This window comes from Phoca vitulina, unplaced genomic scaffold (genome assembly GCF_004348235.1).
Source record: "Phoca vitulina isolate PV1807 unplaced genomic scaffold, GSC_HSeal_1.0 scaffold13, whole genome shotgun sequence".
Lineage (NCBI taxonomy): Eukaryota > Metazoa > Chordata > Mammalia > Carnivora > Phocidae > Phoca > Phoca vitulina.
The window spans coordinates 47,653,817-47,667,996 of record NW_022589716.1 but is presented as its reverse complement, the minus strand read 5'-3'; the positions used below and the strand labels follow the sequence as shown (position 1 = coordinate 47,667,996).

Sequence of the window (14,180 nt, the reverse complement as noted above, 5' to 3'; positions counted from 1 at the left end):
TTTTGGAACTCTTTGCTTTCCTACCTCGGTCATTAATTAATAAAGTGCCTCTGGTGCTTGCTGATCTCTGACTCCAGTCAATGCCTAGCTCCTTATTCTGCGGCTGCAGAGACAGGCAGGGGCTAAAACATTTAGGCCTTTAAATGACAGTGGAAGGAGCCTCTATTCTGGGGCTCAAGGGAAACCACTTGTCTGTTCAGGTACAGCTAGCTGCTGTAGCAAACAGTCCCCTCCACATACATGTGGGTGCGCACACACACACTCATGCACAAATCACATATATGGCTTTTGACATAATAAAACTGTCCTTCCTCCCTTGTACAAAGCCAGCTGTAGATATTGCCAGTGGGATGCTGTCCTCCAGTGCTGATTCAGGGATCCCCGTCTCTTCCATCGCAGAGAGCCCCTCCACATTCCCTGGCACTGCTCTCCTACCCACCACACCAGCCGTGGGCAGAGCGGGAGCTGCTGGGATTCTCACCGGCACTCACTTGCTTACAGACTGTTCCAGAGCACAGAGTATCGCTAGAAAGACAGAGCCCTGACTGTGCCCCAGCTCCAAGCAAGCTTTGTCAATCTGCAAATTCCCTAGATGCGTGGGACAATCTGGTGACCATGGTGGGAACCCCGGGAGGGGTTCTCCTGTTTTGGAGGAGCCAGGGACCTGAGCTGGGAAGGCAGAGGGCACAACCTACAGCCCATGGCCCCATCAGCTAATGAATCTGGGCTATCTAAACTGGATCCCTGCTCTTCATCACCCCGTCCCTCCCCTGTCTACTGATAGCCCTTGTCATTCTGTGTCTTTATTAGAATAGTCTCATTCACTCCCTGGAGTAGTGATTCTCAAGCCTCAGCCAGCATTGTATTCACGGGGAGGGCTGGTTACCACCCAGTTTGCACGGCTCCGCCCCCCAGACTTTCTGCTTCAGGGGCGGGCACAACTTTTGCTTTTCTAACGAGTTCCCGGCATTATCTGCTGCTGCCGGCCCCGGGACCGTACTTTTAAGAACGGCCCCTCTAGAAAGTGAGGTCGACTCGGCAGAAAGGACAGGTCTGTGTTTGCACCACATGCATCCCGAGGTGCACACTGATTAAATGAATCGGGAACGAAAGGAAAAGAGCAGGAGGCGTGCGGAATAAGGAATGACGGAGGAAGGAAACTCCTGTGCCCCAGGCCCCATCCCAGACGCTGTCCAGGAGGCGCGCCGACCTCGGACGGCTGGGCTCCCGACCTCGGACGGCGGGGCTCCCGGCCTCTCCTCAGCGGCGGGACCCGCCCGCAGGCCCCACCCCCACGCAGCCGGGGCTCTTTGGCTTTGTGACGTCACCGCCCTGGCGGGCAGGGAGAATGGTTGCCTTGGCGACGTAAACGGAACGCCCGGGCGCTGGGAGCAGGGAACTGCCGTGCGGAGGCTTCGGAGGTAGCCTGGGCGCGCGGGGCCGCTGGCTGCGCGCGACGTCGGGTCGGGGGTGCGCGAGGCCTGGGGCGGGCTCCTCGGGCGCCCCTTGCAAGGCCCCTTTGCAAGGCTGCCCGCCCTTCCTTACTCATTGCTAGATTGGCTTTATCACGGACCTATCTACCTAGCCATCCCTCAATCCTTCCTTGCCTTGTGCACCCCTGCTGTATGGCCCACGGCGCATCCCCGCCGAGTTGGGGCGCAGGGAGACGGGGCGCTGCTAACTAGTGCCTCTTCAGGACCGGGATTCCTTTCCGCCTGGGTTGTAGCAGAATGCTGCTGGAAGGGCGCAGGCTTTGGAGTCAAGGAATCTTGGGCTGGAATCCCAGCTACGGTCCTTCCTTGCTGTATGACTTTGGACACCTCGCTTAATCTCTCCTTTACTTCCTCCTTTGCAAAATGAAAAATTCATTCAATGAATAGTTAAGAAGCTCCAAGGCTATGCCAGGCACCTTGATGAGCGCATTGGCTCCAAATGAGAAAATACCCTTGTTCTCTTGGAGCTTACATTCAAGGGGTAATAGGCAATGCACCGATTTTTTTTTAAAGTGACAAATCAGATAGTGATAATTGCAGAGAAGAAAGTAAAGTGAGGTCCTATGGAGTTGGGGAGAAAGAAACCATTTTGGAATGGAGTGGTTAGAGAAGGTGTCTCTGAAGTGGGTGACCTGAGCTCAGAGCTGAAGGGAGAGAACCCTCCTCCCCAGCTGGGTGTGAGTGAACATTTTTTGGCTAAGGAGGTGGTATATGCAAAGGTTCTGAGGCAGACCAAGGTTGGCATGTTCTAGAAACAGGAAGATTAGGCAGGGCAGCTAGAACTAAGTCAAGGAGGGGAGAGAGGGTGAAGGAAGGGGGAGGCAGGGAGCTATGGGTGTTGGCCACATGGCAGGCCCTCAGTAAATGCCAAGTGTTCTCAGCCACCTGGGGGCAAGGGTTGCTGAGGGCCTGGGGATCATCTGGCTCAAGCACTGTGTCACTCCTCAGGTTGGAATCGCCTTTAGCCAAAATCAAGCTTTGCAACAAGCCTTTGTTCCTCTGCCCAGATGTCCAAGATCGTGTCTACTGTGGTCTCCAAGGGTATGACTTACAACAGTAAGTATGGGGCTGGTGTGGGCTCAGAGTCAAAGACAGCCTCGGGAGCCTGGGACAGTGACATCCAGACTTAATTGAGGGTTAAGGTGATTCCAAATCAGGCCATGAGGCAGAGATCATAGGTATGCCAGGTTCTCTAGAAACTCCAGGCTTTATTTCCTAGGGCCGCTGTAATAAAGTGCCACCACCCAGTTGTGGCTTTAACATCAAAAATTTATTGTCTCACAGTTCGGAGACTGAAGTCCAAGATATAGGTGTCATTGACAGGGTTGGTTCCTTCTGAGGGCCGAGAGGAAGAGTTTGTTCCAGGCCCTCTCCTAGGAAGCTTCTGGTTGTTTGCTGGCAATCTTTGGTGTTCCTTGGACGGAACGTGTCATTGCTATCTCTGCCTTCATCATCCCATGGCGTTCTGCCTGTGTGCGTGCCTGTTGTAAATTTCCCCTTTTAATTAGAGTCAGGAGTCATATAGGATTAGGTGCCCACACTACTCCAGCATGACCTCATCTAAGTTACGGCGGCAATGACCCTGTTTCTTAACAGGGTCACCTTGTGAGGTGCTGGAAGTTAGGCTTTCAAGTCTTCAAAAATGTTAATTGGGTGGGGGGCGGGGGACACAATTCACCACATAACGTTGTGGAAGGCACCATAGTGTAAGTGGGTCTCTCTCAGCCTCTCTGCAGCTAAGGTCACTGGGCTGAGCCCAGAGGAAGTAGCAGCTGGCCCCAGGCCCTCGTGGGAGACGTCCTGCCTCCTCCGAAGTGCCACGTCTGCAGCCAGGTGCCCCCGCCGGAGCACGGAGGGAAGCTGCTGGCGCCCCTCTGGGGGCTGTGGGGGCTGAGGCGGGCAGGCTGGGCAGTACTGCCTGCTGGTGCCTCGGTGCTCCTTACCTCCGTCAGCTTTTAATTTAATTTGGTTTTGAATAGGTAAAGGATTCCCATGGTTCAACATTCAAAAAGTGTTCCAAGCCCCCTCTTGTGAAAGGCCCCTCCTGTCCCCAAATACCCAGTATCCCCTCCTCCGAGATGGCCAGTGGCACGAGTCTCTCACCTCCTGCTCCACGCGCTCCACGCACATGCTCTGTGCACACAGGCAAATGCGGATATGGCTTGTACAGTTTGTTTTTTTCTCACACAAACGGTCACACAAGAAACAGGCTTCCTGCACCTCCCTTTTTCCACTAACCCCGACATTGTGGAGACTCTTCCTTAACAATACATCACAAGTTCCCTTAGACTTTTAGTGTTGTGAGCAGAACAGTGATCCCATAGTGTGAATGTAGTATAGTTTACTTAACCAGTCCATGTGAGTGGGCGCTGAGCTGGTTTCAAACACGTGCTGCTCTCAACACTTGTCCCCACTGTTGCGATTGTGCACTCACTCACTCTGCTCCAGAGCAAATTGAAAAATGAAGAAAGTCTGAAATGGAGTTACAAAAAAAAAAAAAAAAAAAAAGCTTTGAAATGTTTGCAGATAACAAATTAACTTTAGACACAACACATAAACAAAACAATGCAACTGGCACAAGATGGTTGAAGGCTTTATAAACCATACTGATTCATCCTGTGGTACCAGGAGGATAGTTAATGGGGGGTATCCTGTGACACTCGAGACTGGGTATATCACTTCCCTTGGCGGTGACATGCAAACAAGAGGCCCCCCTAAGCTGATCTCCATGGTCTGGGTTGAGGGTTCTGTGCCTTTGGGAGGCAGGCAAGTGAAGTCAGCCTGGATGGGGGCACATCGGCCAGAGGCTCAGGCCAGGAGAACAGTTGAGCCTGACATCCTGGGTTCAGCTGCAGGAGCTGGGGACTAAGGTAGGGGCCAGAAAGACTCTGAGAGAGAGGGGCCTCCTGGGGGAGAAGGGCCTAGGGACACAGCTCTGAGCCTGGGCCAGGTACAGATAGGGTTTCTGGAGCCCAGCCGAGAATGCCCCAGCTGAGGGCGGGAACGCCGGGGTCAGACATGCATGGTGGAGTACAGCACTTCTCTGGGCCTCAGCTGCCTCATCTGTGGAATGGGAGCAATCCCGATTCCCTGAGGCTACTGTGAGCTGTAAGGGGAGATACATGTCAAGGGCTCAGCTCTTTGATACTGCTATTATTAGTGTCTCCACTCACTATTACGACACCCACCACCCCACCTTTAGGGTTTTGGCTAGTCTCCCAGTGTGTGAAGTCCGATTCGGAAGAAGATACTCGGGGAGCGCAAGTGGAGGGGCCGTTAAGGGGTCTGGGCAAAGACTTAGCTGGAATTTGACATCGGAAGAGTGAGCTCTGGGTTTGGTCTTCATTCACAAATCCTTATTAAGTGCCAGCTGGATGTGGCACTTGTGTTCTAAGCACTGGGGATTCAGGGGCAAATAAAACCCTCCCCCTCGTGGGACTTACATTGTGACGAGGGAGGCAGGCATTGCAAAGCAAACAGCCAGTCTATATGTACAACAGCCAAGAAGCAGTAGAAAGGAAACCTACTGGAAGCTTTGGGCAGGGGGCAGGGTTTACTTTAAATGGGAGAGGTAGTCAGGGAAGGCCTCTCAGAGGAGGTGACATTTGATGCCTATCCATAACAATCCTGAAGGATGAAAGAGGGAGAAGGGCATTCTAGGCAGTGGGGAAGGGCCAGCAAAGGCGGAGGCTGGTACGAGCTTGCAGCACTAGAGCAAGAGGCAGAAGGCCAGTCTGAAAACACTCGGGTAGGGCCTTATGGACCATGGGGAGGACTATTCAGCTCTGTTAAGATGTTGAGAGGGGTTGAAGCAGGGAGGTTGCAGTTTCTGGGTTTGATGACTTTTATGAGTAGAGATGCCAATGTCTGTGACACGGGCAGAGGGGCTGGTTCCGCAGAGCCTCCCTGGAGACCCGGGGCAAGGCCTCACCCCTGGTGCAGAGGGTGGAGGACACTTGATAGAGACCTGGGCAAGAGGAGCCAGTGAAAGCCCAGACTAGACCCAAGACTTCCCAGTCAGGGCTTGTGGGGTGGGGTTTGCTGGAACAGAACGTGCAGACAGTTGGAGAGAAAAGCAATAAACAGCTCCCCTCTCGGGGCTGCTCCAAACCTGCCACTCAGCTGCCCATGTTCCTTGGCCAGGCCAGGGACACTCCCCTCAGTGTCTTGAGCACTGCTGTCCCTCTGCCCAGAATGCACTCCCCCTAGATCTCCCTGTGGCTCCCTCCTCCACCTCCTTTAGGATTTATTTAAATGTCACCCTCTGCTTTATTTTTCTTGATACCGCTTTCTACCTCCCACCTGCGTCACCGTTTCTTACTTGTTTCTCTCTCCCAGTAGAATGTAAGCTCCACCCAGGTGGGGGTGTTTGTCTGTCTTGCGTGCTGCTGTCTCCCCAGAGCCTGGCATGTAACAGGTCCTCAATAAAATTCTATCAGCCTGAAAGCTTTCCCCTGAAGGTCAGAAATAAGGCCAGGATGTCTGTTTTCACTGCTATTCAACACTGTGTGCTGGAAGTTCTAGCCAGAGCATTTATTTATTTATTTATTTATTTATTTAAGATTTTATTTTTAAGTAATCTCTATATCCACCGTGGGGCTCAAACTTACAATTCCAAGATCAAGAGTCACACGCTCTACTGACTGAGCCAGCCATGTATCCCTGGCCAGAGCATTTAGACAAGAAAAAGAATGAAAAGATATCCAAATTGGAAAGGAAGAAGTGAAACTATCTTATTCATGGATGACACGATCCTATATAGAAATAATCCCCCAGAACCCACAAGAAAGTCACTAGTGCTAATAAATGAATTCAGCCAGGTTGCAGGGTGCAAGATCAAAACATCAGTATTAGTGTTCCTACACACCAGCACTGTGCAATCCAATGGGGAAATTAAGAAAGCAACTCCATTTACAATGACATCTAAAAGAAGAAAATACGCACGTATGAGGTGGCATCGTGGGAGATGTTAGAGTAGGAAGCTCCGGGAATCAGGCTCCCCACCTAACAACTGCAGAGCTCGCAGGAGCTCTCAGACTCCAAAATTGGAACTCTGGAGCTAGATGAACACATGCAGTTTCCAGGGCAGAGCTTGAGGGAGAGACTGGGAAATGTCGGTGAAGTATGGCATTTTGTGGAGCGGCCTCCAGGCCAGCAACAATGGGGCAGGCAGCCCACATTCCTGGCATGGCTTGCTGGTGCCACAGTGCCCCATAAGGGCCTTTTCCTCCCCAAACCCAGCTGGGTGCTTGGTTGCTGAGAAGCCAGTACTGAGGGTGGCCTGCTTCCAACCCCGGGAGGTGGGGTGACTTCCCGGCCAGCTCTGTCAATAGGGATTTAAAGAGACAGGACCTTCCCTCTCAGCCTTTCCAGACCCAGACATTGAAGGAAATCTTTGACAAAAGATTAATACCCAGAATGTATAGAGAATTCCTAAAACTCAGCAACAACAAAAACGACCAACCCCACTTAAAAACGGGCAAAGGAGTTGATAGACATTTCTCCAAAGAAGATCTTCCAAAGAGCCAGTAAGTACATGACATGATGCTCACATTATCATCAGTCATTAGGAAAATGAAATATCACATCACACTAGTAGGATAGCTATTAAAAAAAATCCAAAGTAACAAGTGCTGGCAAGGCTGTAGAGAAACGGACCCGTGTGCCCTGCTGGTGAGAATGTAAATAGGTACACAGCTGCGGAAAATGGTAGGGTGGTCCCTCAGAAAAGTATGCATAGAATGATATGTTCCAGCAATTCCATGTCTGGGTACACACACAAAATTACTGGAAGCCCAACACTCTGTCTTATTTGTGTTTGTCACCTGTCTAGAACGTAGGCTCTGAGGAGGCTTGCCTGCATCGACCGCAGCACCTCGCAGTTAGAATGCCAACAAACACTGGCCAGCAGACACTGAGTGAGCGACGGTCTCACCCTGTCCCGCCCCCGCCCCACTCCTGCCAGCTCTCAGAGACCACCCGAGAGTCCCCAGCACCAGCCCAGACACTGCTCTAAAGCCCGCCCTCAGAGACCCAGCTGCCTTCTTGATAATCATCGTGGATCTGGTGCTGGGAGCTGGGGATGGACAGGCATGGTTCCTGTTGTTTTAAAATGTAGATTTCACTTTTTTCTAGATAGTTCTCCTGAGGCAAGGGAAACAAAAGCAAAAAACTATTGGGACTACATCAAAATAAAAAGCTTCTGCACAGCCAAGGAAACAATCAACAAAACTAAAGGCAACCTACGGAATGGGAGAAGCTATTTGCAAATGACATATCCAATAAGGGGTTCGTATCCACAATATATAAAGAACTTGTAAAACTCAACACACCCAAAAACCAAATAATCCAATTTAAAAATGGGCAGAAGACATGAACAGACACTTCTCCAAAAAAGATGTACAGATGGCCAACAGACACATGAAAAGATGCTCATCATCACTCATCGTCAGGGAAATGCAAATCAACAATACAATGGGATATCATTTCACACCTGTCAGAATGGCTAAAATCGGCAAGAAACAACAGGTGTTGGTGAGGATGTAGAGAAAAAGAAACACTCGTGCTCTGTTGGTGGGAATGCAAGCTGGGGCAGCCACTGTGGAAAACAGTATGGAGTTTCCTCAAAAAGTTTAAAATAGAATTACCCTATGAACCAGCAATTGCACTACTAGGAATTTATCCAAAGAATACAAAAATACTAATTCAAAGGGATGCATACACCCTGAAGTTTATAGCAGCATTATCTACAATAGCCAAGATAAGGAAGCAGCCCTTGTGTCCATCGACTGATGAATGGGTAAAGAAGACGTGGTGTATATACAATGGAATATTAGCCGTAAAAAAGAATGAAATCTTGCCATTTGCAACAACATGGATGGAGCTAGAGTGCATTATGCAAAGCAAAATATGTCAGTCGGAGAAAGACAAATACCATAGGATTTCACTCATATGTGGAATTTAAAAAACAAAACAAACAAGCAAAGCGGGGGAGAAAGAGAGAAAGACAAAGCAAGAAGTCAATTCTTAACTTTAGAGAACACACTGATAGTTACCAGACGGGAGGTGGGTGGGGGATGGGTGAAACAGGTGATGGGGATAAAGGAGGGCACTTGTCATCACGAGCATGGGGTGATGTGTGGAAGTGTTGAATCACTGTATTGTTCACCTGAAACTAATATAACACTGTATGTTAACTAAAAAAAGGAAAAAAAAGCAATCATGAATACACCACGTAGATAGATCAATGTAACGAGAAAGAACTATTGAAATGTAAAGGCATAATATAGATGTTAAAATTGACATACAAATAAAAAAATAAAAAATAAGTAAAATGTAGGTTTCATTACTACTCGGGTATGGCAAGATCCGCAGACAAGGGGATGGCTGCCATTGGAAAGGTAGTTTGTGATCTTCCCAGATCCCTAGAAACAGGAGGCAGGGCCACACAGGGAAGGACTGGGCTGGGTCAGAGGCAGAGGGAGTGGGGGAACTGTGAGCAGGAGCCTTTGTTGTGACTTCCATGGGAAGGAGCAGGTGACACAGGGTGTGCGGGCTTAGGGTTGACTGATTTGAGTATGTCAGGACTCTGTGGCATGGGGCTGTCCTGAGTTGTCTGGGACCTGGCCCTGGGCGATTGGAGAAGGGGCCAGTGGCCCTGGGTATGAGAGCCTGACAGTGGAGATGGGAGCTGGGCATGTGGGCTCTGGATTAGTGGGTTTGCATTTGTAAAGCATGCTCTCGGGAACCTCCTTTACTTTCTCTAGGGATTGGCCAACCCCAGGGTGGAGAGGTAGGGACAGTCCCTATGGGATCAGTAAGACCCAGATGCTAGAGCATCGGGTACAGAAAGTACAAGACAGCATTAATGCACCGGTCCTGGAGCAGTTTCCCATCTTGTGAAGGAAGGTGACCCCTACATAATAGCAGATGTGACACGTGCTAGAGAGGGGAGGGCCATCTCTGGGAGAACATGAGGTGGGCCCCTCTGTCCTGGATGAGGGGGTCAGGAGGCCTTCCAGGGTCAACAACAGATGAGGGAGATGTTGGCTGAGGGGGCTTGGACCCCGGTGGGGTGAAAAAAACAAAGGGGATATCACGTGGTATTGCCTGTGGGAGGGTCCATGACAGTCTTCGAGTGGCCAGAGGGTAGTGAGGGGGGTGAGGCTGGTAGCAAGATGAGAAGCTGCAGAGGTCGCTGTGTGAGATCATTCAGGGTCTCCCAAACCCTGTGGATCGGGGTCCTGGACCTACCGAACCTGGGATGCCCCTGAAAGTGCGCTGGATCTCTACTGCTGGGTAGCAAATTACCCCAAAACTTAGTGGCTTCAAACAATAGTAAACATGTATTAGTTCAGTTTCTATGGGTCAGGAGCTCATGAGGGGCTTGGCTTGGGGATTCTGGCCCAGGGGATCTCCTCCGCAGTCATCTGAAGGCTTGACCAGGGCTGGAGGATCAGCTCCAAGCAGGCTCAGTCATATGGCTGTGGGCTGGGGCTGACCTCCTCCAGAGCAGGTGATCCCAGAGAGGCTAGGCAGGGCCCAAATGTCCTCTCTGCCCTCGCTTCAGAAGTCACACACTGTCCCTTCCACAGCTGGCCACACAAACCAACCACAGTCCAGTGCTGGAGGGGGTACTAAAGGGTGTGAGTGCCTAGAGCCCGGTGACACTGGGGGCTGTTTTAGGGGCTGGCTGCCGCAAAGGATGTAAACACATGATTGGTTTTGTGAATTGTGTTTTAAAATGGTCTGCCCGGGGGCGTCTGGGTGGCTCAGTTGGTTGTTTCCAACTCTTAATTTTGGCTCAGGTCCTGATCTCAGGGTTGTGAGATCGAACCCTGCCTCGGGCTCCGTGCCGGGCATGGAGTCTGCTTGGGATTCTCTCTCTTCTTCTGCTCCTCCCCTCTCTCTCTTTCTCTCTCTCTCTCAAAAAAAAAAAAAAAAAAAAAAAGGCCTGCCAGGCTGTTCAGTGTGGTCAAGACTCCTCATACAGCTTCCTCTTTGGGTTCTGGACTGTGTCTCTGCTTTACCCTCTCATGCCGACGGATGGGCAAGGCTCCTACTGTTAAAAGCACTGAATTGCTCCTTCTTGGACCCCTCAAGTCACTCCACTTATGTTAACCTTCTGTGTCCTGCTGGGATTCCAGTGGTGGCCCTTCCCCAGCTGCATGGTCTCTTCTGCCTGTGCAACACCCCCCCCCCCCCCCCCCCTCCCCCCCCACCCCTTGAGAGCTGCCCAAACCTACCATGTCCACTAGCCTCCCCTCCCTAACCCTGTGGGATCTTGGCTTCTGCCCCGTCACCCCACGCTGCCAATCTCACTCTGGGGCCGTGGCTAAGGCCTCTCCCAGGGCACCTCCCTCAGACACTCCCTCCTTCTCCCGCCCTCTTCCCAGGGCTCTGGTCTTCTCTGGCCTTCCCTCTGCTCTGCAGGCCTCCTTGCCAAGCTCCTCTACTGTCGGGGTTCCTAGGCCGTCCTCTGTCTCGACTATGAGCACAGCCTCAGTTTCCATCTATTCGCCAGGGACACATTTCTGTCCTCTAGGCTCCTAGTCCCCAGACCTCCATCAGGAGTGGCCCCTTCAGAGTCCCAGTTTGGCGGTTCCCACGGGTGCCTGAACCCAGCACCTCTGCCTGAGCTCCAGGCCTCTGGCTCCCCCCAGACCCCTCCTGCCCTTCTCTGCCACCTCAGCAAGCAGCACCTGATGTGAAGGTGTTTATACCTAAGTGACGCAGTTATCCCTGGTGCTCCCTTCTCTCCTGAGCCCACATCCAGTCAGGCAGCAAGCCCCAAGGGCTCTCCTGAAAAACACTGCATCCACACCTCCCTCCCACCCTGTACTCACACCATCATCGAAGCCACCAGCCCTCGTCCGTGGAGGAGCGGGAGGGGACTGGCAGCGGGGAGAACAGGCTTGCCAGTGTGCTGGGGAGGCGCTGAGTGAGTCCCAGAGTGAAGGAGGGAGATGGCGGGAACTGGGGTCCACGGTGGTGGCCCATTCCTCTTGTACCTGGAGTGCAGAGAAGGTGGCTCAGGGGAGTAGATGGGGAGAGACCCCTGGCTGCTGGAGTGGAGCAGGTCAGCCGATGGCTTCCCCAGGGAGCTGGCCTCTCCTCTCCCTGCCACACTGCTGGGGTGCTGCCGGAGGCAGGAGGATATTCTGATGGCCGGAGCCCACACCCAGGCTTCCATTGTTGGGGGACAGGGTGCTAAAATTTTATCACTTTTTATGAGGACATTTTGCACCCAGTTCACCTCCCCTTGTTTCTCCTGGACAATTTTTCTAAAAGTAGGCTTACATTTTTAAAACTTTTTAATTTGGGGCACCTGGGTGGCTCAGTCGGTTGAGCATCTGCCTTCTGCTTAGGTCATGATCCCAGGGTCCTGGGATGGAGCCCCGTGGTCGGGCTCCCTGCTCAGCGAAGAGCCTGCTTCTCCCTCTGCTGCTCTCTCTCTCTCTCTCTCTGTCATATAAATAAAATCTATAAAATTTTTAATTTAAAAATTTAATTCTGTTAAAGTACTAGAAGGAAACAGGAATTTTTAAAATGTATTTAACCTTCAGATGCAGAATTCCTTTCTAAGCAGACACAGAACACCGAAGCATTTCGCTAAGCAAATACGAAAATGTCCTGTAAGGAAAATACATGATAGACAATCCAAAGGAAATTGTCATATCAGCTGAAGCAAAAATATCTTCAGCAGCTCTGACAAACAAATGAGCTAGTGTCCTCTAATAGATAAAGATTGTCAAGATCATTTAAAAACTATAACACCCCAATAGAAAAATGGGCAAAGGATACCAACAGAGAGAAGCAAGTGGATGATTAACATCTGAAAAGACACACAGTAGTTTCTGTAATTAAGAAGTGCAAATTAAAACTGAGATGCATTTATCACCTGTCAGACTGACAAAATTCCAGGTGTGTGAGACACAGTCCAGCTCAACTTGGTACTAGAGAGTAACCATTGCACAAGCTTGAAAATTGCATAAGACTGGAAATTAGGGCCCACGGCCCACCAGGGGACCTGGCTAAGGAGCAATGAGATTTGGATATGAGCAGATATGTTCTTTTTTTTAACTTTTTAAAAATTGTGGTCAACTATCTGTACATAACAGAATTTACTCTTTTGAGCATTTTTAAGTAGACAGTTCAGTTGTAAGTACATTCCCATTGGTGTGCAACCATCCCTCATCTGTCTCCAGAACTTTTTTGCCTTGTAAAACTGAATCCCCATTAAACGCTAACTCCCCATCTCCCCTTCCGCAGCCCCTGGCACCCACCATCCTACTTTCTATGTGTAGGAATTTGACGACTCTAGGGACCTCATAGAAGTTGTCCTTGTGTGACCGGCTTCTTTCACTGAGCACAGTGTCCTCAGGGTTCATCCATATTATAGCATGAAAGCAGATGCATTGTTCAGTAAAAAAGTAAGGGGCATCTAAGAATGTGTAGGCATGGGATGCCTGGGTGGCTCAGCCTGGGATCGAGTCCTGCATCAGGCTCCTTGCTCAGCGGGGAGCCTGCTTCTCCCTCTGCCTGCCGCTCCCCCTGCTTGTGCTCTCTCACTCTCTCTTTCAAATAAATAAATAAAATCTTAAAAAAAAAAACAAAAACGTGTATGCATAAAATACCTCTAGTTAGGTGAACAAAGATCCATTTGGTAGTGAGGGCTTCAGGTGAGGATTGTTCATCATATCAGCATGTCATATCAGTGTTCATCATAACACATCAAACGACATTGTTAAAAATGCCTGCTATGTATGTGCATTGCTTTTTCAATTAAGAAAAAACTGGGGGCGACTGGGTGGCTCAGTCATTAGGCGTCTGTCTTCAGCTCAGGTCATGATCCCACCGTCCTGGGATCAAGCCCCGCATCGGGCTCCCTGCTCAGCAGGAAGCCTGCTTCTCCTTCTCCCACTCCCCCTGCTTGTGTTCCCTCTCCCACTCAGCAGGCAGGTGAGGATGCTGGCACCAGAGCCTCTCCCCAGCCTCACACTGTGTTCACAGCTTTGCTTTTGTCTCTCCCCAGAGAACAGGCTGGAGTCCCCGGACAACAGTTCTTCTTCAATCATTGAAGAAAAAAAGGAGAAACATGGGAAAAAAGGTAAACGTAGCCCTCATGGTGGGAGTCAAACATCTCCCCTCGTCAACGTAGTCTCTAGTGTCAGTGGCAAAGGGAAATGCATTACTGAGACCTGAAATAATAGTAACATGAACAAAGTAGGATTTGTTTTTCCTCAAGTAATGGGAAATATGGGAGGCAGTCCAGAACTCCATGAGGCTCCACAAACAGCAGTTCTAAGAAATCACTCAGGTGACCAGTTTCCAAGTCTTTCTGCTCCACCAATTTTAGCCTTAGGGTTTTCAACTGTAAAGTTATCATGTGGTCACAAAATAGCTGCTGTAGCTCCAGCCATCACATTGGAGTTCAGACAAGGAGAAGGGGTAAAGGGAAGAGCAAAACTGCCCACCAGTCAACTCAGCCCTCCCTGGAAAAAGAGCCTTCCCAGAAGCCCCACCCAGCAATTTCTGCCTACATTCCATAGTCTAGAAATTTGTCATGTGGCCATCAGTATCTGTAAGGGAGGCTGAGAAGTATAACTGTTCAACGAGGCACATGGCTGCCACCTGTTGAGAAGAGGAAGGGTAGGCAGCCAGCTGCTCGTACTGCTTCCTCTGAGC

The 14,180-nt window shown here is 50.5% G+C and overlaps 1 protein-coding gene across 3 annotated transcripts; it reads left to right on the top strand.

Annotated features, from left to right (window-relative positions):
* The first annotated feature begins 970 nt into the window (after positions 1-970).
* On the top strand, positions 971-13,598 carry LOC116637050. 3 transcript variants are annotated; one of them, XR_004300411.1, is made up of 3 exons: positions 971-1,421; positions 2,442-2,549; positions 7,629-7,667. XR_004300411.1 is itself a non-coding variant. In XM_032412246.1 (3 exons), exons 1-3 carry the CDS (start codon positions 1,144-1,146, stop codon positions 13,571-13,573), a joined length of 432 nt encoding a protein of 143 aa, XP_032268137.1. In that variant the 5' UTR covers positions 971-1,143; the 3' UTR covers positions 13,574-13,598. The 3 variants fall into 3 exon arrangements, 2 of the variants coding, with proteins under 2 accessions (XP_032268137.1, XP_032268138.1); XM_032412246.1 differs by lacking the exon at positions 7,629-7,667 and adding an exon at positions 13,528-13,598; XM_032412247.1 differs by lacking the exon at positions 7,629-7,667 and adding an exon at positions 7,327-7,455.
* The last annotated feature ends 582 nt before the right edge of the window (positions 13,599-14,180 follow it).